General features: G+C 45.2%; 1 protein-coding gene across 3 annotated transcripts; it reads right to left on the bottom strand.

The window, feature by feature from the left end:
* Positions 1-1,263: 1,263 nt before the first annotated feature.
* On the bottom strand, positions 1,264-21,659 carry ILF3 (interleukin enhancer binding factor 3). Of its 3 annotated transcripts, none has more exons than XM_075916115.1 (20): positions 21,509-21,659; positions 16,524-16,618; positions 16,213-16,439; positions 15,718-15,898; positions 15,230-15,377; positions 13,837-13,928; positions 13,361-13,456; positions 12,910-13,021; positions 12,290-12,387; positions 11,766-11,877; positions 11,562-11,672; positions 11,085-11,284; positions 10,443-10,613; positions 9,884-10,021; positions 9,495-9,671; positions 9,042-9,198; positions 7,944-7,997; positions 4,116-4,490; positions 2,093-2,251; positions 1,264-1,920 (listed from the first exon to the last, which is right to left on the bottom strand). In XM_075916115.1, exons 2-20 carry the CDS (start codon positions 16,524-16,526, stop codon positions 1,802-1,804), a joined length of 2,730 nt encoding a protein of 909 aa, XP_075772230.1. In that variant the 5' UTR covers positions 16,527-16,618; positions 21,509-21,659; the 3' UTR covers positions 1,264-1,801. The 3 variants fall into 3 exon arrangements, with proteins under 3 accessions (XP_075772230.1, XP_075772231.1, XP_075772232.1); XM_075916116.1 differs by having other exon boundaries at positions 2,102-2,251; XM_075916117.1 differs by lacking the exons at positions 1,264-1,920; positions 2,093-2,251; positions 4,116-4,490 and adding an exon at positions 4,691-7,517.
* Positions 21,660-22,584: the final 925 nt, after the last annotated feature.

Below are 22,584 nucleotides of genomic sequence, written 5' to 3'. Positions count from 1 at the left end.
CGGGGTGAGGCTGAGGATGGAGCTGAGGTGTTAGGGGCCCCCTGGCTGTGAAGGGGTCAATGCTGGGGCAGGAGGCACTTACCGTGAGGGGCTCTCAGGCAGTGGTGGCAGCTTCCTGCCTTTCCTGGCCCCACTGACCACGTTGTGCCCAGAAGCAGCCAGCGGCAGGTTCCCAGCCAATGGGAGTGGTTAGTGCGCTCAGGATGGGGGCAGCACACAGACCCGTGTGTTTCCCCTCCCCCGCAAGAGACAGGCCTGTTGCAGGCAACGAGCCAGGGCCTGACATCCCCCAGCCCAGTGCCTGTCCATAGGCATTTCAGACATGCCTGCTTGAGCAAGGGCTCTCTGCTTCCACCCGGGGAAGTCATAGGCCCAGGGCAGGTTTTAACTCTGGCAAGAGTTTATTTGCGATGGCCAGGTGGAGACGAGCTGCAGATCTCTCCAGCTGCCAGAGCCTCAAGGGCTGGGGCACCTTGTGTGGCAGGGATCGTGACCACAGCAGGAAACGTGGTCACGTCTGCAGCTAAGGGTTAGGATGGCACTAGAGTGATCTACCACTTGGCAGGCCAGCCCTGTGGACACCAGAACCTCACCAAACCTATTCCACAACTGCTGCTGCCGGACTCTTTCCTCTACCCAGGGCAGCACTGACATCTAAGAGAGCCGGGGGGGGGGGGGGGGGTGAGAGGAGAGGAATCAAAGCTCTTCTCTCCCTGCTTCCAAGGGCAGGCACAGGAGCCACCAGGAACCGCTCCTCTCAACTGCGTCCTTTGGCAAGACAGTGTCAGTCTAGCTATTTTCTTTGCCCTGGCAGGGCTCTGCTGGAGGAGCACAGCAACTCCCAAGGAAGGAGGCACTATGCTCTGCATTGCAGGTTCCCAAGGGAATGGCAAGACACCTTATCTGGTGGCTGACAAGTCTGGCCCCATTTCAGCTGTCCAGCAGAAAACCCTAAAGCAAGAATGGCAGCTCTGGAGAGAACCAATAGCACTGAAAGATTTAAAGTGACAGTTGTGGCCAATTTTTATAACTGTGAACAAACTGAGTTCTGCTTTCTATTTGGCTAGAAACAGCTACTTAACATGAGTATCGGCCACATATCTCTGAGGCTGCTGGCTGTATTTCTGCAAACTGGCTTTGACCATTTTGCACTATTTGTGCCAGTGCAGCTATTAGGGGAGGACAAAACAGTTATTTTGCTGCAGACAAACATTCTAGCTGACATTTGTATGCAAGGCAAAACTACATGTTTGGAGACAAAGACATCAAGAGTTTGTGTTTATTTGTCTACATTCAGCTTAATCCAGATGTACTGCCTGAATGATCCAGACATACAAAACCCACTCTTTCCCACTGGTTTTTAAAATAAAATCTTCACTTATAAAACTGAAACACTAAAGCATTAAAATACAGAAAGCTTGTTTAACTCACTTCACAAAAGCATTAACAGATGACATATCCCTTATCTATTTAAAGCCATACTGGGTTAACACTTGAATGACAATTTTAAATAGAAAAAGGATACAGAAATTTTATTAACTCAAAAATTCTATTTAGACAAAGTTGGTAATGGCAACTAACAAACCATTAAATACATAGATGTCCAAAATACAGCTACGTATGGAATTACAGGTACTCAACCATTAGTGACGGAGATCACAAAGAGCACTGCAACATGGAAACAGGGGGTTTACATGTTTACTGTGATGCAATAAAACTCAATATTCAAAGGGTGCGCAGTGCGGAAGGTAACAAAACTTCACACCCCAGGAGAAAGGGCCGGCTTATCTGTACTGGTAATTCATGCTGTGATCGTTTCTGCCATAGCCACCTTGGGAAGCGCTTGGTAGGAACTTGGGGGTCCGCTGTAATTCTGGCCTGAACCGGGAGAGCTGTAGTTTGTCTGAGAAGAATATCCACCTGAAACGGAGAGAGAAGAGGTCACGTAAACCAGGCTGTGGGACAGGAGCGACTGTCCCATCTGGGCTGCCCTCCAGTGGCGTGCACACACCACTCGGAAGTGGTGACTGCGTCTTTGCACCGCACTCAAAACCATTCAACAAAGGAAAGACAGAGAGGGTTGTGTACTGACCTTGCTTACCTTGGTAAGACGACCCTCCTCCCCCAGATCCTCCCCCATAGCCGCTGTGGGAACCAGTATTGTATGAGGAACCTCCTGACCCATAGTTATTTCCTCCACCTCCACCACGGCCGCCGCCACCACCGCCGCCGCCGCCGCCGCCACCGTAACCTGCAATTGAGAACACCCAGTGAACAAGGCCGACAATGAAATCTGCAACTCTGCTCTTAGACTAGGAGCCCTTAACAATATCCAGACTATTGATGTGGAACGCAGAGCTCCTAAGAGAAACTGCCAAGGTGTCTGACCCAGCAAGGTAAGGCTTCTGGGCAAGTGCTCAATTACAGAAAAGCCTTTGGCCGGTAAAAGCTCCACATGCCTAGTTGCCAGAGCAGCGGAGGCTTAAGCAGTCAAAACCGTACCAAAGCGAGACCAGCGTGTAATAGCAGGGTAATCTCCACAGCCGGTACAATTGTACGTGGCTGCGAGGGCGCTGGGAGCGTGGGGGGGCATCTGGCCTAGAGCTGCAAGAACAGCTCATGCACGTAAAGCGATAACCTTTTGTCGAGAGGGGGGGCTTGAGCAGTTTCTTGGCTGAGTCACATGGGTAGCCTCAGTTAGCATTGCCAAGCCAAAACCAACATGACTGTTGGATGTGAACAGGCCAGCTGGCTTCGGGATAAGTGCCCTGAAGCAGCTTCATCTGACAGTTCTGCTCTTTCCACCACAAATGTTTGTTCTTCTAAAGCTACTCAAGACTAGCTGCCCAACTGATCGCATTAGGGTTAATGCGGCGGACATAATCCACACAGACCCACCCAACGTGCCAGGCCGTGGAGAACTGCCTGTAACAGACTCGCAGTGTCAGAATGGAAGTGTCAGCATAATGCAGGGCGGGGAACCTTTTTTATATAAGGGGCATTGACCCTCTGGAACCACGCACAGTCAACTCACCTGCATGGGGGGGCGCAGACGCTCGAGGCTTCCCCAGCCCGTGCCCAAAGCTCCAGCCCCATTGGGGGTGGCACCGAGGCTCAGGGCTTCCCACCTACAGGGCTAGAGCTGAGAGTACCAGCTCACCCCACTGCCAGGGAAGCCCTGAGCCTCTGCACCCTACCTCTCTCCAGCGGGGGAGCTGAACATGAGGCCCATGAACAGGCCAACAAGCAAGGGTCTGGATCTGGCCCGCACACCACAGGTTCTGTGCTCCTGGTCTAACAGGTCAGGAGGCCAATATGGTATCTGCTACACTCGGCAGCTAACAGCTAAGGCTTAAAAGGTTACTGAGGTACAAGCGCACTACTGCATCACTTCACTCGAGGAGTGATTCGCCCTTTGCTGTAGTTTCTCCACCTCCTCAAGAGGCAATTCTTCCACTGACCCAGCACTGTCTACATGAGGGACTAGGGCCTGGCTTTCAGACAGAAGTGCAGCTTTTCACAACAGCTACACCTGGCTGGGTCATTTGGGCTCTGCACCATGAAGAAACGCTGCAGGCCCTGAAGATTCCTTCCAGTCCTGTTCAAGCCCCTGATTCCATGACACTGCTCATTAGGAAGATGCAGCAGAGCAAAGCATCCCCATAATGGACACTCATGCCAGTGTGGCACTGATGTTCCATCACAACACAAATGTTTAAGGCAGTGCCACCTGCTCATCCCCAAAACGCTTCAGATTCCCTGTGGAAATCTGTCTGCCCCCCCCCCCCAACTAGGGATCTGAGATACCGTTTAACAGGTTAAATTAAACGGGGTGGCTGGGTGGGCCATGCCTGCCCAACTGGGCTGCAATGCCCCCCTGCTATGATCGGGGCTGCTCCAGCCGGGATGGGGCAGCCCCCCCTCCCCCCCGCAGTTTAACCATTAACATCACTGCCCCAAACACGCACAGTATCTACTGTGATCCTTTCAGTCCCAAGTTCAGTCAACCTGGTTGCTTGGGAGTGCCAGAGACTCCATGGGCTCTCTCCCTCCGCCCGCTGCAGTGACAAGAACACACCGTGTGGGGAATCCCATACTCCCAAAGAGAAACTCACTGAATTTGCTGTCGTAGTTGTAGTCTGATCCTCCGCCAGAGGAGTTGTAGGAATTGGAGTAAGAGTAGTTGCCTTGTCCGTGATTGTACCCTTTTTGTTTGCCTTGTGGAGGGCCATAATTACTGTACTGATTTTGGTTGTACGACTGCTGTTGCTGGCCTTGGTGGGACTGATAGCCTGACCCATAGGAAGGCTTTTGCTGTCCTCCATGCTGCTGCTTCTTTCCAGCATGTTTGGGTGGAACTGGTGAGCTGTAGTTGTCACCACCTTGATAGTACGATCCGTAGCCAGAGGAGCCGCCGCCGCCACCGCCGCCGCCTCCACCTCCACCACTTCCCGTGTTGCCAGAGTGTCCACCATTGCTATAGAACTGGCCTGAACAAAGGAAGAGTAAATCAAACTGTGTTTCGTGCAGGCTTGTGGAAACAGTCACTTCGCCGCTTCGCAAATGTCAACGGCTGTGCGCGCTGCATCACACCATGATGCTTTGTCATTATGTACGCAGCACTTGAGAATCTAGGACGACTGTGACCAATACATGAAAGATAGATTTAAGTAATTCCAGACAAGGCCAACAGGTGTAACATTTTGTTCATTTAAGTCAATAAGGAATTACTACACACATTGACATAGGAACTCCCAGTTACTCTCACTGTTCATTTAACAACTCTCCAAGTCAAAGTTCTACACACATTTAATTTCTGTAAGCATCTACACCAAATTTAGAGCTAAGTTCAAGGTGACTAGTGGTTTTTCTAACGCATTTTACAATATCTAACAATTATTACTTCATGTTTTACAGAGTTAAGTTGTTCTAGTGCTCAAATTACATTTGAGACAAGCTAGCCCCCAGTGATAATCAAAGTCCATTCTCCACAGAAAAGGAATGACAATACGGAAGAATCTTAACCCAGAGACAAGGACTTAGAGTTAACACCCATGCAAATCACTCTAAAATAAAGAGCACTCTCCACATGAAGTGCTGTTTATGTAGCAATAATTTGACTGAAATTAAAGATGCCTTTTATAACGCTTATTTCAATTGTACTAAATTGCTCACTATCAAATTCTGCCAACAGCACAAACTCACAAGTTTACCAGAACCCTGTGTTTCGGCTGAGGGCCTCAAAAGGAATAGCTGGAATAACACTGTACCAAGTCTTCTGGCAACTAGAAACTTATTTTCTAATCTGCCTGTGGCATTTACAGACTAGGGCTTGCACTGCTGAGTAACCGCTTTGCTGTCAAATTTAAACTTGTTCAAGTTTAACAGGATTGTTCTGTTCAGGCCCCAGATAACTGGCCTATTTTAGTAACTTAAAAGATGAGAGCAGGTATGTTGCATTTTGACTTTTTAATAAAGATCACAATTCTTATTTACCAAGAATCAGCCGCCACTAGGATCTAGGAAAAAACCTGCATCAGTGTCCACAGTAGAGTACCCACAGCTCTAGGAGAGTAAGTGCTGCTGCAGACACAGGTGGCTGGAGTACTACCGATTTAAACTACATTAGAAACGAAGGGATGTAAGAAGTACTCAGTATCTCTCAAATAGAGGAGAATTTAAGGTTAAAAAGTCAAGGACTAAAACTTTTCAAATAAACCTGTTATAACATGTGTTTCTTCTGTGGGCAAAAGGCCATGTTTCAAAAGGGGAGAAACACAGTTCTTTCATGTTTCTTTCAACCTAACAAAAATTATAACATGATTATGGCCTTACCTACACCACAATAAAAATAGGCCTGTAGTGTGGCACTGAACTCCAGTTTTGGTACAGAGAACCAGAGTTACAGGGAAAAAAAAAGCAGAAGAGAGTTTCTCCCGAACAGGATGTCAGGGAGAAAACTTGCATCACCTGAGCTGAAAACCAAGGGTGGAAGCAGACTCCTTTCCCAAGCGAGTTAAGACAGCTGCTGGGAGTCATTCCTAGATGACCCCTTCATATTGAACTAAGCAAGCATTAACACTGCATCTGAACCCCCCTTCAGTTAAATCTACTGAAAAAAAAATATCCAACACACAAGTTACTGTAACATGTATTCATTTTAAAAAATGGCAGTTTTCACCTCATTCAGAACAATAACTATTCCCTTGTATAAAAAGACATTATCTCAAACAATAACTTTCTAAAAAAAATAGGACATGCATTATTTTTTTAAAAAGTGTTCACACTGAAATTTAAAATTTTGCCCAAGAAGGTTTCTACAACCTGATGTTTGACAGATTCCTGTTTTCACCAGTTTAAATGACTGAGTTAACTCAAACGGTATTGAGCCTCACATATTAAATCAATGCAATGCTGCAAGCTCTGCAGTCAAAAAGAAGTGACAAAGATACAATTTTGAAACATAGGCATCACAGCAAGAATAAAGGACCGAACACGTTTATTATTAAAGATTTGAGAGTCTCAAGGGGAAATTTATTCTCTGAGAAACATTTAATTGTCCGGGCTATTAAATACTTCTGCTTATAGGGCATTGTGCATTTTACAAGAGGCACAAGCTATAGAGTATCAGATGGCCCGCTGGATTTACAAACCCTGGACATTTTAGTTTTTGAAGTGTTTTAGGCCCTTTATGCTTATTTTAAAAAAGCCCATTTTTAATGTAACTAATGAACCCATGCATTTTAAAAGTAATCAAAAATAACATTTTTTACACCAACTCCTTAATGCCTGGCTATTTTGTGTACCAGTATTGGAAGCACAATACAATACCTTTGAGAGTATACCTAGCTATCAGCCACAATAAGCCCCCCCCCCCCCCAGCATTTATCCACCAGTGTATTACAAAGGATGTAAAGATTAATTTAGCACATATGATTCCACATACAAGTTATCATTTTGCATGCTTAAAAAGCTGGGCTGCACTAGATTCAGAAGTGTTGAAAGTCTCTTCCCTACTGTCAGAGCCATCTATCCAAGTTCTGGTGTTTATTAAAAGGCTTAAATTTTGTAAAAAACCTGTTGTAAATTAAGATAAAGGTAGATTAAAACACTTCAGTACTGGTTTCTTAAAAATAAAGTAATGCTTTCCATAAAAAGCAAAGGTGGGCTTTTTGCCTTTATGCTGAACAGAGCTGACTTTAAAATTTGTGCAAACTGCACAAAAATGTTCGTGGATAATTAGTTCCCCCTGTTGTGTACATCAATTACGACCAAGTTCAAAGGCAAATCACAATAAAAACTGCCACTGTCTTAAGTTCTGCAGGCTAATAGTTTCAGACAAGCTGCGGTGAAAAGCCACTGTTGAGAAACCCAGTGAAGCACAGGGACACAGCACGGACACTTTGGGTTTTGGAGTTCGAGAAAATTGGAGTAAAAAGCTGTTTTTGTGCAATACTTTTAGATGATCTAGGAAGACCCAAAATCATGATAGCCGTAGCAGTCTGTGAAAAAGTCACCTACAAAAGGGGGAGACAGAGCAGAGAAAAAAATTAGAATTCTTTTGAAGATGGCAAAATGCGCCACATTTGAAAGTCATGTTTTAGATTTCTCTGCTCCTGTCACCCCCCAATGAAGGCTTCTTCTCAAGACAAATAGCTGTGTATTTTCTGGAAAATCATTCACAAGAGTGGTGGATTGCTTCACATGGTTTAAAGCAGAGAAATTTAAAATATTCACATTTGAAGAGGAAACCTGAAGTCACCTGGATTTGAGTTTAAGTTTTAAACATCAGATTCAGCTACCTTTCATTATTTCTCATTTTTTTTAAAAAATGAGCATGCTATGATGGTTCAGGTACAGGTATATCACTGTATGGTGTAACCCAGAGTTTTAGTAACCCCAGTATGGTGCTGTGTTTCAAAGATTAAAACTTTAACACTTACTATAGCCTGCTGTTGCAGAATTTCCTCCATAACCATAGCTTCCATATCCAGCTCCTAGAATGAAGTAAAGCAAGTACTCTAAAAAATTCATTTTCTATCACTAAAGGAATGAAAAGCTTTTAAACAAATTTCATTTCCAATAAACTACAGTGCAACATGCAACACAGGAACTCTGCATTCTATATAACAGTATACAGATGCCACCTACATGCTTAAACCATGAAAGCCTATCAACCCCAGATAGGTCTGTCAAAGTTAAGATCAGATCCATCTGGGGGGGACTCCAGTTTCTGCACAATGTCATTGACCCAGGGCTGCTCTGGTCTTGGAGCTGTGCGCTGGAATTAGTTCCCAAAGAACTTCCCTTTGGGCCCCAGTTTATAGAGGGAAACCGTATAAAGTTCAGCTTAGCTGTTCCTTATCTAATAATTTTACTCAAATTTTACCAACCAACCCTAACATCATACTCCTCCACCTTAACTGATTTACACCTAGACAAACAATTAAAAACTAGAGATCTCACAAATTATTTAAATGTGAAGCTACAGCAAGAATAGCTTCTGGGACATGGCACGAGCCAGGACTGAGCCAGAGTGCCTGCCCATCAGCTCCCAAGCTTCTTTACATTCAGAACCGTTTATTGGGTTAATTGTGTAACCGACATTTGTCGCCTACACAATTACTGAATGGCATGCTTCCGAACATCCTTAACAGAAAGGGCTACACTAGCAATCTTTGTAAAAGTACAAAAGACTTTTTCTGTAGCCATAATGGAAAGCCCGTAGCCATACTGGAAGGGCTGCATTTGCTGCTTTTCATGTTGTATTTTCAAGGAACACATCGCATTGCCTCCCCCCGAAAGAGATCCCATGTGCTTCTTAAAAGCGTAACACTCTGCATGGCTCCTTCTCTTTACCTCCATGAACAGGGTTCGACAAATTCTACAATCTACTCGCCCGTGGTGAGTAGACTGTAACCCGGAAGAGCCGGACAGCACGGCTGGCGAGCGGGGCTGGCCGCGGTTCGACGAGCCCTGTCCATGTTAGCATGAGACAGCAGGCTTCAAGCTGGTAGAGTGAACTATTCATGGTAACTCACCAGCATTCATGTAGCCACCATGGTTGCCGCCACCAAATCCACCTCTGCCTCTACCACGGCCCCTGATGTTGCCACCTCTGCCACGCCCACGCATATTTGGGGGAGGTGGCACTTCATTGTGCATGGGACCTCCCATTCCAAAACCTGGATTATGTTGCTGTGGAAAAGAGAGATGACTTGTTACTAACTATTTTTAAAGTCCAAGATGAAACAGATGTGTGTTTCTAAAGTTCAGTGCAAGTAGAACCAACCCTCGCATCTGAGTGTCTGGTCCTAGTTCTACCACTAGTGATAAAAATCCATCTCCATTTCTCCAAAGGTCAACTGGGATATACCCACCCTTTCCCCGCCTCTCTCAGCGGTGGAGTAGTTAGTACAGTGGAAGGTAAACACACTAGACAACGATTCTTAGCTCATTCACACAAACACTAAATCACCAGCAAGTCGACCTACCTTTACTGCAAACTTGGGTCCTCCCCTTGCAGGTACAGGGGCTCTTTTCTTCTTATTGGGCTCAATAGCAATGGGGGCATCAGGAAATAGCTTCTCCAGAGCAGCTAATGCAGCATAGGCTTTTGCCACTTTCTTGTTTGAGCCTGCTCCTTGAAATTTCTGCCCATCAACCTCAACCTTGGAAACAGATTAAATAATCATGTATGGATCAGCACTATTCACAGAAGAGAAGTCACTTTTGTCACAGCCGTGCTGGTAAAGCATGGCATAGCTTGTTACTTCCACACAGTGTCAGACAGAACCATGGAACTGTACTAGGCCTAGAAGCCCAAACTGCACCGAATGTCTATAAATGCAATCTTGTATGCAGATGACCAAAGTCAGCTCACCTCCATAACAAAGCGCTTGTCATGGCTGCCTCCTGTCTCTGAAATCAGTTCGTATTTCAGACCACGCCTCTTCTCATTGAGTTCCATCACTGGATTCTTGCCATGCTTTGTCAGGATTGGTCCCTGTTGTTTCACATTCTAAAATACATTAGAAACGTAGTTAAAGTTCCAAAAAGCTGCTGGATTCAGGAATTACCAGTTTATGGATTTTATAAGTAAAGGAAAATGTTAGCCTTAAAGGAAATGGATTATTTCATCAGTTATATTTTGCATTTGTCAGCAATGTGTAGTCAAGTGTACTCTTTGCTTCCCTTTAAACAGGAAAGAAAAAAAAATCCTTAGATATTTTACAGGATTGTAAGGAGTTTCAGGACATGCTATTTAACAGATGCTCTTCCAAAAACTCCACTGACACTCAAGTGCATGGCACTCCTTTTAGAATGGTGCTTGAGTGTTTCCGACTCATAGGAAATAATTTGAGCAGGCTTATCACAACAGTCCACTCCTGAAGGTTGGAGGAAAGATCAGATTTCAAAAGACGTAAAAAGTTTGTGCTTACTTCTGAAGTTTGCTCTGAGGGAGGAGAAGCAGCACTGGGTGTAGAGACAGTTTCCACTACAGGAGGAGGGGCAACTACCACTGGTTTCTGTTCTGTTTCCTCTGCCGATTCATCTCCTTTTCCAGACTCTTTGCCTTCCACTCCTGTAGGTAAACCCATATCCTGCAGCACCTGGGGGTGTGGGAAGAGAAAAAGGCCACTGTCACATACTGATGCTATGTCCCCCATGACTCTCATACCCATATTGTGATATGGCTATTTGAGAAAGCTGTGCAGAAATGGATCCCCTGTCCCTGACATTACAACTTCACACATTCATTCCAGAGTATTAGACCAAGCTTCACCCATCTCCACTGATGGAGCTGGAACGTGTGGGCTAGAAACATCCCCCCAAGCTTTGCAGTCCCTTTGAACTCTGGCAGTAAGAAGAGTCTTCTGGCTAGTGATTTACTTACTCTGTCACGGGCTGCTACTCCTTCAGTGTTTTAACTTCTACACAAAACTGTATCCATGTATAAGGGCCTACAGACCTCAGATATTTTAAACATGATCTTCTAGAAGATCAAGTTTAAGGGAGTAAGTCTTCAGGTACTAATATATTTTCAGAAAAAGAAAAGTGTTACATGCATACAAGGCTCTTACCTTTACTGCCACATGCAATTTGGCTGTCTTTTTGGAAGGCCCCGATGCCTCAAACGTGCTGCCATCGACTTCCACAGACATAGTAAAGATAGGAGCATGAACTGGACCAGTCTGAGACACAAGTTTGTACTGGAGACCAGGTTTTAGCTGGTTTAATTTCATCAGTGCATTCATAGCCTGGGGAGGTTCCGTTTTCTCTTCTAAATAGAAACACAGTTTGTTCTGTGTCAGACATGCACATTTATTTTAAAACAAACTTGACAACTGCGTTCAGACAATAAGAGGTTACAATCTGCCACTGTGGATGTCTTGAATAGAAATAGGGACTTGAAAGTATCATTTACTCTAGAGAAAGCCTTAGATTTGTAGTAAGCCATTCCACGTGAAATAGTTTCTTCTGAAGTTTTGCCTTTAGTCTGAAAACAGCTTTTAGGCTGCACCCTGTTACTTGTTACCTACCTCTGATTAACTCAATACCTTTTTTCTGAATCTTCTTTTTCTTTTTGCTGGGAGACTTCTCCTCTCCATCCTCCTCCATAGGACGCTTCATCGGGGTGATGGCGTATGTGGTACTGGGGGGAATCTGGACTGTAAAAGTCGTAAGAAATATATCAGTTACACAGTGACGGTGCAATAAAAGTACTGGGCACAAAGAATGTAGACATTTATTCCAATATTTACCAGTGTAGTCAACTGGATTTTCATTCTTTGGTTTCTTGGGCATCTTGGAAGGCAGGGGATCCATCCCCAAGACCTTGTGAAGCTGGCCAAAAGCAGCAAGTCTCAGGGCATGCTAGAAAGATGAAACACGTGTTAATGGGATGCACAAGGTGCTAAAGCAACATTTGCTCACTGCAGAGGTTCAAAGAGGAATCTTCTACCCACCCCTGCACAAAATAAAAACCAACAAAAACACATCAAAAGAACACACTTCCGTTTAAATAGGATGCTCCTTAGAATTCTAAGTTCAATCCAAAACCTGGGCCACAGTGGTAAATCACTACTTAAAACCTGATACTTTTGCTTCTGGTAGATGAAACTATAAATTCCTTTTATTAGTGTGAGACCCATTTTTTAACATGACTAAGTATTAAAAATATTAAAACCAACCTCGGTGAGGTTACTAGACTACTGTTAACCAATATGGAAGTTCAACATAAATTGAACTCATTAAGTTTTTGCAACATCTGTAGTCAAAACTATACCTGAGCACTCTGTGTGATATCTTCCCTTTGTTGTCTGTCTAGATGCCCAATAGCATCAGTGGCTTCTTTTTCACAAGGATCATAAATACCAGAACCATCTGAAGGCAGGAAACAAGGAAGATATGCAGAGAATTATCCTAGTGTTTCTAAAAAATCTAAACTAAGTATTCCCTTGGCATCATTCAACACTCATCTGTGTAAAATAGATCAATTTCCAACATTTTGAAATTTATTTGGATTATTTTACAAGTACAATTATAAGTGAAGTTGGTCAAAACCACTTAGAAAGACAATCCATTTAACACTTGCAGCACTTGGTACTTCACACTGCAGGGCTTAACATCATGGGTCCATGTGCCCTAAATAAAACTATGAACTGTAAAACCCATACACACTACACATTATAAACTGCAAACACAGAATTATAGAACTGCAGGGCTGGAAGGGACTGAAAGGTCATCTTGTCCTTCTCCCTGCGCTGAGGCAGGATCAAAGCAACTCTGACAACGACATGGGGGTGGGGGCCTTTCAAGTACCACATAATACTACAATGCACCAAACTTGAATCGCATCCCATGTGATTTCTTGCTTTGAAATGTATATACAGAGAACCATCTAACCTGGCATAACAATTCCAGATGCAAGACATTCAAGTACTCTTCTCAGGGCCTCACCAGCTCCCATTGGTCTATTAGCTGTTCCAATGGATTTTTCACACAGCAGCTCCAGAGGCTGTAAGATATTTGAGATTTTAAGAAGTGAGATGCAAACACAGGACTGCTTTAGGGAAAGTGTCCAACAGACGCCAAGCAACAGCAAAAGAGTCTCCAAATTAGATACAAGAAGCAGAGGATTGTACTGCCATAAGTTTAAAAGTTACTTTAAATTCTCCCCACATATCCAAAGTATGTGATTATATCACACATAATGTATTCAAAAACAGAATACGTCAAATAATTTATTCAAATGAAAGGAAGTTGCAATTCATAAAAATGGAATTTCAGACTGAAGAACAGCTCTCTCCAGTGACAAAGAAAAAAACCAAACAATTCAGAAAAAAGCAAGCATTACCCATCCTCTTAGTGGTCCCCAAGTAGGAACCCGAGTACACAGATCTCTCAGGACCCTGATGACTATGACGCACGATTTCAGACCATTAGCCCTGGCCTAGAATAAGTAATCAAGCAAAGGCACATTCAATAAAAATACCAAAACCAATTAATTTGCAGACAAATATTATTTTTGCAGTGCTACTTTGTCAAGGGTAAACAATATATATTTACATTACATTTTATAATTTACTAGTATTACAGTGTACAAAAGTGACATTACTCTTAACACAAAGCAGCAGCTATGCATCTACTCATTTAAAAAGTTTCCTCTTTGAACGTTACGTTCGCTTAAGTGCTTCTTTAGCAACTGTATGGTTGACAGAAGCTAAGTTCAGCACAACTATCATCCAATGTTAAAGTACTTTAATATAAAGTTAGATAATTTGTAAACTTTAACTGGCTACTTAAAGACAAATATAAGAACAAAATGCAAACCTGGAACCACTTGGCGTGTCGGAGTGACGCCAAGGCAGCAAGGCATTTCTGCCTGTCCAGAACGTCCGGGGTGTCGTTGACTGATAGCGTTTCTATTCGTGGATGGAATAAGAAGACAAGGCACAGTTTGACCAAGGGGGTTCTGTCAGGTGGAGAGGGGATGAGGCAGCTTCCTAAAGGGCAGCGGAGGCTCCCAAAAGATCGAGCGCTATACCCTTTACCTGAAAGGATAGCCTACAGTACACTTTACTTTATTACCCTTAACTGGAACTTAACTCTACAGAGAAGGAGAAGAGTAATGTAATGGAATAGGCTAAATCCTATGTTATGAGGGGAAAGAGGAATTGTAGGTAGGAGGAACAGAAAGCCTACAGTGCTTTAATGAAGCTACAGAAAGTAGAACCCTACAGTATCTAACAGAAGGGAAGTTTGATGTTAACCCTCACTCTACATCCAGAGCAGAGGTAAAGGCTTTTCTAAAGCCAAGGGAACCCCCTCCGCCCACAAGGCTTGACTGCCCTGGCCCCGGCCCGTGACAGAGTGCGTCCTGTTGGTCAAAGGTCCAGCGTCCCTAAAATTGACAAACTAGAAGGCTTGGTAGACGAAGTCAGATATCAGAACCATAGACAATCAATAGAGCACAAGAATATTCTCCAGTCTGTGCTGCAGCAAAACTGAAGATATATATTAATACTTTTGAAGTGTCTGAAGACCAGGGTTTTAGATAAGGCTAGTTCAAACGTTTGCTATGCATATAAGTTCATCAGTCAAAGTGTGTGCTGTCTGTGACACAGAACTGATCAGTGAGAGATTCTTCAAGTGAAGATATTTTTGAAATATTATTCCAAAGAGTAAGTTTGAGTAAGATCATGGATGGTGTCTAACTTTATCCAAAACTCTGCACCCCGTCCTGGAATTCTGAACTTTAGCTGATAAAACAGCCAAAGGGACCCAACAGTGCACCTATCATTTTTGCTGCAACTCAAACCATTTTATATAACATATCCAATTTCATATACATGCAAAAGTCATTTACAAGAAGCCTTCGATTTTTTTTTTGAAGTACGAGCTTACATTTGATGTCATTTGTGTGGGCCATGAACATGGCTAGATATAAAAAAGAATTAAACAACGTTACATATTAGTAAACTAAAGGCCCAAGTTATACCACTTGAAAGGTGCTACTCAATTTTAGGAGTCTGTTTCTGATTATCCACATCCATGGTTTCTTGTAGTATTACAATCTGAAAATTGAATTTGTCTGAATGAAATATTTTTGTCTCAAACAACTTGAGCTACCTAATCTGAAATTGAATAGCACATTTGAACAGTGATTAGCAACAGACAACGTAAGTTTCCAGACTGACTGTTAGCCGTTTTCAGTCTTCCATACCTCCAGCTAACAGTTTTTCCATTTCTTCTCTCACAACAGGGGATGTCAAGTGAATTGTCAGTGTCAACGGAGGCTCCTGTGTGTTCTTAATGATAATTGCAGCTTCGCTAATAGACTGGATTATTTCATATTTATCTTCAGTAATAGCCTACAATATAATAATTTTACCATTTAGAAATTTCTTCTTGGATTCATGCATTTCTTCCAAGCGTACAGCACTGCCCTTTCTCCTAAGGCATGAACTAGACGATATGAGTTGCCTTTCAGTTTAATTAGTTTATAAAGTGAAATTATAGAATTACTGTTTGTGGCAAATGACATCCATCTACTTTACAAGGGGGTTCTTTAAAGACTACCACATTTCCCCATTTGGTCTTAGTAAGAAGCCTAATCAAAATCCCACTCAAGTTCTAGTCCCTTTAATCCATTTGTGTGTGCCTGCACGCGTTCACTGTGACAAGCATACACAATAATAGGACTATACTCACAGCAAGCTGTACTCCAAGATTCTCAGCTACTTTGTCCAAGAGACCAGTTGTGGGTTTCTCTTTGCACAGGAGAACCAGCTCAAGATCCAAGTCTCCCTTGAGTAGCAGGCCTTTTGCTACAAGCCCAACACGCATCACGCCACGAAGGGTCCTAGTCAAATGCTCTGTAGTCTTTTGATCCCTGTAAAAGATATGTAAATGCAGCTACGGTAGCTGATGTGCACTTAAAGGGACACTTTAAATGTTTAAGTTAACAAAGCTCACAGGACAAAGCAGCAAAGGTTTAGATCCCAAACAAACACACATGTACAGGGAAAATTATTTGAATTCCATGTTTATGTCCTCTGGCCATGGAATATTAAAATTAGGGGGAGAGTGATAAATAATGCCTTTTCAAGAACTTAAGAGCTCATTACTATTAGTCTAGAGGAAAACAAAGTACTACTGAAGCAGCAGACAGTCCCTGTAAAACAGCTGACTAGTAACATTACTTACCCTCCTTCTTTGTTTTCTTCTTCAGCAGTAGTATCCATGGTCTCCGGTTCTGGCTGCTCCCCACTGACTTTTTCCTGCTCATCAATCCAGTCAGATACAGCTTTGAGAGCACGTTCTGTATGGGAGACCATGTTTTGAACTGCCTCCAACTCTTCCTGAGTTGGGTAAACAGCAGAATGTTTTGCCATCACATGGCGGTCATCATTCACAAAAATACGCATCGGTCGCTGAAAAGACAAAGTTTGATGCAATTTAATAATAGACTAAGAATATATATTTATTTCTGAACAGTGAAAATTTCAGCATCTTACCATTTTTGCTTCCGAAACTTTGATGAAGCTTTCAAAAAGACCTTATCTAGCTTCCTCCTCCCAAGAACTACACCAATACCACAGCTTCCTATAATCTGAAAACAGAAAAATAATTGCCAATGCATAATAAATGGACTGAAAAATCACCTCTTTGGAAAATGCATAGCTGTAACAATAACTCAAATTAGTTACCAAAGCAATTGGGTACCAAAGCATTCGGTTTACATTAGGACCACACAAACAGTTTAAAGATGACCAAGTAGACACTGATATAGTAGTTGCCATGCAGATACCATTTAACATGTATGGACTGCTCATAAAGTTCTCCCTCTGAGGGGAAGAATGAAAATATGCCAGAGTGCTATATCAAATATACCCATTTAATAAAGGTTTGACAACCATTGCCCCTTCTGCACATTCAAGATGTGCCTATAAGGCAAACTGGTTTCCTTAGCTAGTTCTCCTTGTTTCATTATTTGCATTATGAGTAAGTTTGGCGGAATTTGATTTTTTATACTTCTGACAGATAATACTGATATCTATTTGATAAAAATTGAATACAGTGCATAAATCTAACTTTTCACCAGTTGCAGGAAATTATAGTCAGGGTCAAATTCATGTCAGCAGACACAGAAAGTCAACAAACTAAAGCGTTATAACCATTAAGATACAAATTGTCAACATTAGGTCAAAATATATCAAGTAGCTTTATAATCAATCCTAATTAAAAAAAATTTCTTATTTTGAGGGAAAACTTACGCAAACTAAACACCTCTAATTAACTAATTCTTGTGTAGGAATACCAGAGTTTTGATATATGTTACAGTTATACGAGAATCTCCATGGAATTATTCATCACCATTCTGAGGTCATCTTTAGAACGGAACAAAAAAATGCCATAACAGTTGTAAACTCTATATTATCTCAAACTTCAACCCCTTTGGATTGTTCTTTAATAGTACATAGGTGGCAGTAAACTTCATCTCCTAAGGATACATGTCTACTCTGTGAAAGGAGATAATTTTCCAAGAATGTTACAAATGTGCAGGTGATTTTTGGCATGAAGCCCAAAATACAATTTAGCACCAAAATGGCTTTACTCAACTAGTTTTAAACAGCAGTGACAATGTATAAAGTATTACAAGAATCGACAGTTTGAGTAATGACAGCAATTCAAAAATCAGTTTGGAAACATTTATCTTTAATATGTCTCCTTGATTTATCTCAGAAAAACCTTACCTCATTTTACTCCTCCAAACTCCTAGTTTTCTACTAACTCCAAGGAACTAGATTACCTATTAGGTGCTGGCTAAAAATGTTTAAGCAAATGGCACCTCCAACATGAAATTCTTACCGAGCTAAATTAAGCAAGCAATGCAAAGTTATCAAGCCTCAAATCTAATGAATAAATGTGTAAAAGTTTTCAACAGAAATTATAGCTGGAAACAAGAGCTTGCAGACCCTTCCTTAACTTTAAAACCATTATTGGACTCTGCTTAATTTCAATTCAGATTTTGTCAAACTCTTTAATGTAGTTAGTTTTTATATTAAATGCATCCATATGAACCTTGTCTGGCATCTTCTTTCTACCTCAGAGTTACATGACAATTGTGTGCCATCTGTATGTTACATACGAGAATCAAATACATCTCTTGAATTTCAGGTGTTTTGCAAATAAACATGTCTTCACGAAAAGGGGACTAAGTTATGTTCTAATTTGTATAACATGAAGCGACAGTGGAATCCATCCAGATATGTATCTTAAGAGACAGTGAAAACAAGAACACCTGACACACACTACAAAAATACTTAGCATTGACAATATACTCAGGATGCCATATCACTGTTTCAATAACACTGATTTGCAATTAATCTTAAACATATTACATTTAAAATTTCAGAGAGGTGGCTGTGTTAGTCTGTAACTGAAAAAAAAAACTTACACAAATAGTCCTGCAGCCCCTTAGAAATGAACAAAAAATAGATGGTGGTATGACCTTTTTGAGGGCACAACCCACTTCAGATGAATGGAGTTAACTTCCTTCATCTGAAGAAGTGGGTTGTGCCCAGAAAGGTCATGATACCATCTAGATTTTTTTAGTCTCTGAGGTGCAACAGAACTATTTGTTGTTTAAGTTTTATTACACTTAAACAATACAAGCAATGAAGTGGTAAAACACTCAGTATTCAACTATAGTATCATTGCTTTAGTAAATATTTTATGAGCTGCATTATCATAGTGTCTAGGAACACTGTTAAAGCAGGACCCTACTGTGCTAGATGCTATACCAATACAGAAGAAGGCAGTCCCCCAAACCCCAAAGTAATACACTCTGACAGAGACAATGCAGTTTCATCAATCCTTTGTGACAGCAAGTGGAGAACTGTCACCATACAGCCCTCTTGTGATAGCATATTGTAACAAACAGCTAGAGGTGCCAGATCTGCAAATATTTACAAACAATTAACTTTCCTACTGTGAAAACTAGATAGATAGATAGATATATCTCATGAGCTTTCATGGGAACAAGCCACTTTTTCAGATGTGCCCAGAAAAGGTGATTATACAATTTTTCCCCTCTAATTTCTAAGGTGCTACAGAACCACTTGTTTTTTTAAGTTTTATTCAATTACAGACTAATAAAGCTACCCCTCTGAGACTTTCCTACTGTGAGCAGTTCAGTTGACTTCAAGGAGACTACCTGCAATAAGAAAGATAAGCATGTGTGTACATGTTTGCAGGACTGAATCCTACAAGTCTTCAACAATTCCAGGATTCATTCTTATCCCATAATACAGAGATATGCTGGTATTCTGCAAGTCACATATCTTGTCATTTGTTAGGAACACATGCAAATGCTAACCTTCCCAAGCCCCATCCAAAGATCTCAATTCGGATTGCTTCTGAAAGTATGTGTACCATTACTCTAATACAGGGCTGGGCAATAATTTTTTATATGGGGGTGGGGGGGGAGAAGAGCCACTCCAAAATTTTGGAAAGTGATCATAAGGACACACTTTTCTATGGAGAGGGTGCAGGGATGGAGATTGGGTGCAGAAAGGAGCTTGTGGTAGAAGACTGGGATGCAGTAAAAGGTGCTGGGTCTGAAAGGGAATTTGGGTGAGGTGTGTGTGTATGTGTAAAGCTCCTCCCTCACCCAACTGGTGCAGAGACACAGATGGAGCAGCCAGCCCTGCTGAGCCCTGAGGCTGCTCCCTGTCTGTGGGTCCAATAGGGCAAGTTACAACCTGAACTGAAAGGCTTGGTGGGCCCTATCTGGCTGACCGCTACTCTAATATTTCCTCAACTGTTAGCCAAATGTTTACTTAATTTACTAAAAATCACTTTAATATATTTGTACTCTGAGTATTAATTTTGTAAGTGCTGAGCGCCATAAGTTAATATTTGTTATTGACACTATTGTTCCCTCCCCAGTGATGACCAATTCTGAAAGATGCCAATAAAAAGTCACCTTGAGAAAATCCTGCAGATTAAACACAGATTTCCTATTTTTTAAGACTAATAATATACATGCACTTACAATCACAGAGACTCCTATATAATGTGAGAATAAGAGCTACTAATGTCTTCTGCAGTACCTCAGGATTCAGACCTTTCAGGAAAGGTAACCATGGAACTGGTAAAAACATTTTATTTATGCTTCAGAGGGGTAGCTGAGTTTAGTCTATACAGGATAAACAAATAGTCTTTAAAGTGCTACCAGACTAACAAAACATGTAGATGGTATCACGAGTTTTAGTGGGCACAGCCCACTATTAATGGTGTGTGAACGATTAACGAAGTTTCACAAAATTAATAATCATTAACATGTGGGAAAAAGGAGTAAAACAAGGTAACACTTCAAAAAATCACATCATGCTAAAATGTTCCTATCATTTCCATGTCAACCACGGTTTCAATAACGATTCCAATACTACACAGGCATTGGGTTCTTGCCTTCCGAAGTAATGCCCAAACTGGCTCAATGTGTGTGAAAAAGAAATTGTGTTTCCAAAGATGCTCTACTCGGATCTCCTAGGAGCCACAAGGAAAATGTTTCTGTTTCCCCGCGTAGAGTCATTAGCTCCTCGGGCTGAGAAGACCAAACGCGCGGGGCGGGGCGGCCGTTTCCTCCCCGCTTCTGGCCAGTGAGTGTCGAGCCCCGCTCGCTCAGCGCGGCGGGAGGCTCCGCGGCCCGGCCCGCGCAGAGGATGCGAATGGGAGGCCGAGATTTCCCAGCGCGGGCAGGCGGGTAACCTGAGCCCAGCGCCGCGAGCGGGCGGGGAGAGGAACAAAGGGGCGACGTGGGGGGGCGCTTTGGAACGGCCGGGCTGCGCCTGCGGGGGGGGGGCAGAATGGCCGCCATGGGGGAGGGGGCTCAATGAGGCCTAGGCGGAGGCTTGCCCGCCTCTGCGGCGCGCGGCCTGGGGCCGCCCCCCCCGCCGCGTGCACGGAGCGCGGCTCCCCCGCCCGCGACGCGCCGGGCCCGCGAGCAGGGATCGGGCCCCCCACGCGAGCAGCCGCCGCCATTTGCAAAGGCGGGCGCGAGAACAAAGCGGCCCCGAGCAGCGCGCGGAGCCGCCGCACGCGCCATCCGCCCCCCCCCCTCGCTGCGCGAGCCGGGCAGCGCGCGAGAGGCCGCGCGCGAGGTGCGCGCGCAGCTCCCCCCTCCGCGCCCGCGCGGTACCGCTCTCCCCCCCCCCCCTCGCTTTTACTCCCGGCCCAACCGCCACCGCCGCCATTTTGTCTCCACAGCACAATGGGGCGAGCGGAGCGCGGGGCCGGGCCGGGCCCGGCGGGGACCAGGCACCCGCCCGCCTCAGGCCTGCGCCGGGGAGGGCCGCCAGGCCTCGGAGCCGGCCCAGCACCGCCCCCCCGCCCCGCGGCCCAGCACCGCCCCCCCGGCCCGCGCCTCGGCCCCCCCGGCCCGGCGGCCCCCAGCGGCCCGCCCCGCTGCCCGGCGGCGCCCCGAGCCCGCACTCACCGGCCGGGCCGTGCCCTCCGCCGCGCCGCCGGCTCCCCACACGGTGCGGTGCGGTGCGCAGCGCTCCTCGGCTCCGACTGCAGCGAGGGGGGAGGAGCCGGCGGGAGAAGGGGGGAGGGCGAAGTGGGGGGGGGTAGGGAGGGGTCACGTGTGGAGGCCGCCGGGTTCTCTCCCCGCCAATCGGTGCCGGGCGGCGCGGTGACGTCACCTGCGCGCCCGGCTTGGCTCCGCCTCCCTTGCGAAGCGCGGCGCCTCGGGCTCGGAACGAGGGGGTGGCGGCGCGGCGCGCGGGAGCTGGGGCAGGTGCGCGGGGCGGGGCTAGAGCCGCTGACACCCCCCCGCGCCGGGGCGTTGATGGGGAAGGGGGGCGAGGGGCAGTGGGGGGGCGCCCAGAGGGCAAGGGGGGGTGAGGGGTAGTGGGGGGGCGCCCAGAGGCCATGGGGGGTGAGGGGCAGTGGGGGGGGGCGCCCAGAGGGCAAGGGGGGGTGAGGGGTAGTGGGGGGGCGCCCAGAGGCCATGGGGGGCGAGGGGCGGTGGGGGGGTGTCCCGAGGGTGAGGGGTAGTGGGGGGGTGCAGAGGGCAAGGGGGGGTGAGGGGCAGTGGGGGGGTGCACAGAGGGTGAGGGGCAGTGGGGGGGTGCAGAGGGCAAGGGGGGGTGAGGGGCAGTGGGGGGGTGCACAGAGGGTGAGGGGCAGTGGGGGGGTGCAGAGGGCAAGGGAGGGTGAGGGGCAGTGGGGGGGTGCAGAGGGCAAGGGGGGGTGAGGGGCAGTGGGGGGGGCGCACAGAGGGTGAGGGGCAGTGGGGGGGTGCAGAGGGCAAGGGGGGTGTGGGGCAGTGGGGGGGTGCAGAGGGCAAGGGGGGTGTGGGGCAGTGGGGGGGTGCAGAGGGCAAGGGGGGTGAGGGGCAGTGGGGGGGCGCACAGAGGGTGAGGGGCAGTGGGGGGGTGCAGAGGGCAAGGGAGGGTGAGGGGCAGTGGGGGGGCGCACAGAGGGTGAGGGGCAGTGGGGGGGTGCAGAGGGCAAGGGGGGGTGAGGGGTAGTGGGGGGGCACACAGAGGGTGAGGGGCAGTGGGGGGG

Source organism: Pelodiscus sinensis, unplaced genomic scaffold (genome assembly GCF_049634645.1).
Source record: "Pelodiscus sinensis isolate JC-2024 unplaced genomic scaffold, ASM4963464v1 ctg90, whole genome shotgun sequence".
In the NCBI taxonomy this organism is placed as follows: Eukaryota; Metazoa; Chordata; order Testudines; family Trionychidae; genus Pelodiscus; species Pelodiscus sinensis.
The sequence above is the reverse complement of the archived record's forward strand: the minus strand, read 5'-3'. Positions and strand labels throughout refer to the sequence as shown.

Coding starts and splice junctions, on each gene's coding strand:
- ILF3 (XM_075916115.1), bottom strand. Junction 15,899..16,212: donor GAAGAAAACAAAGAAGGAGG/GTAAGTAATGTT, acceptor TATCTTTTACAG/GGATCAAAAGACTACAGAGC. Junction 10,614..11,084: donor AATTGCATGTGGCAGTAAAG/GTAAGAGCCTTG, acceptor CCACACCCCCAG/GTGCTGCAGGATATGGGTTT.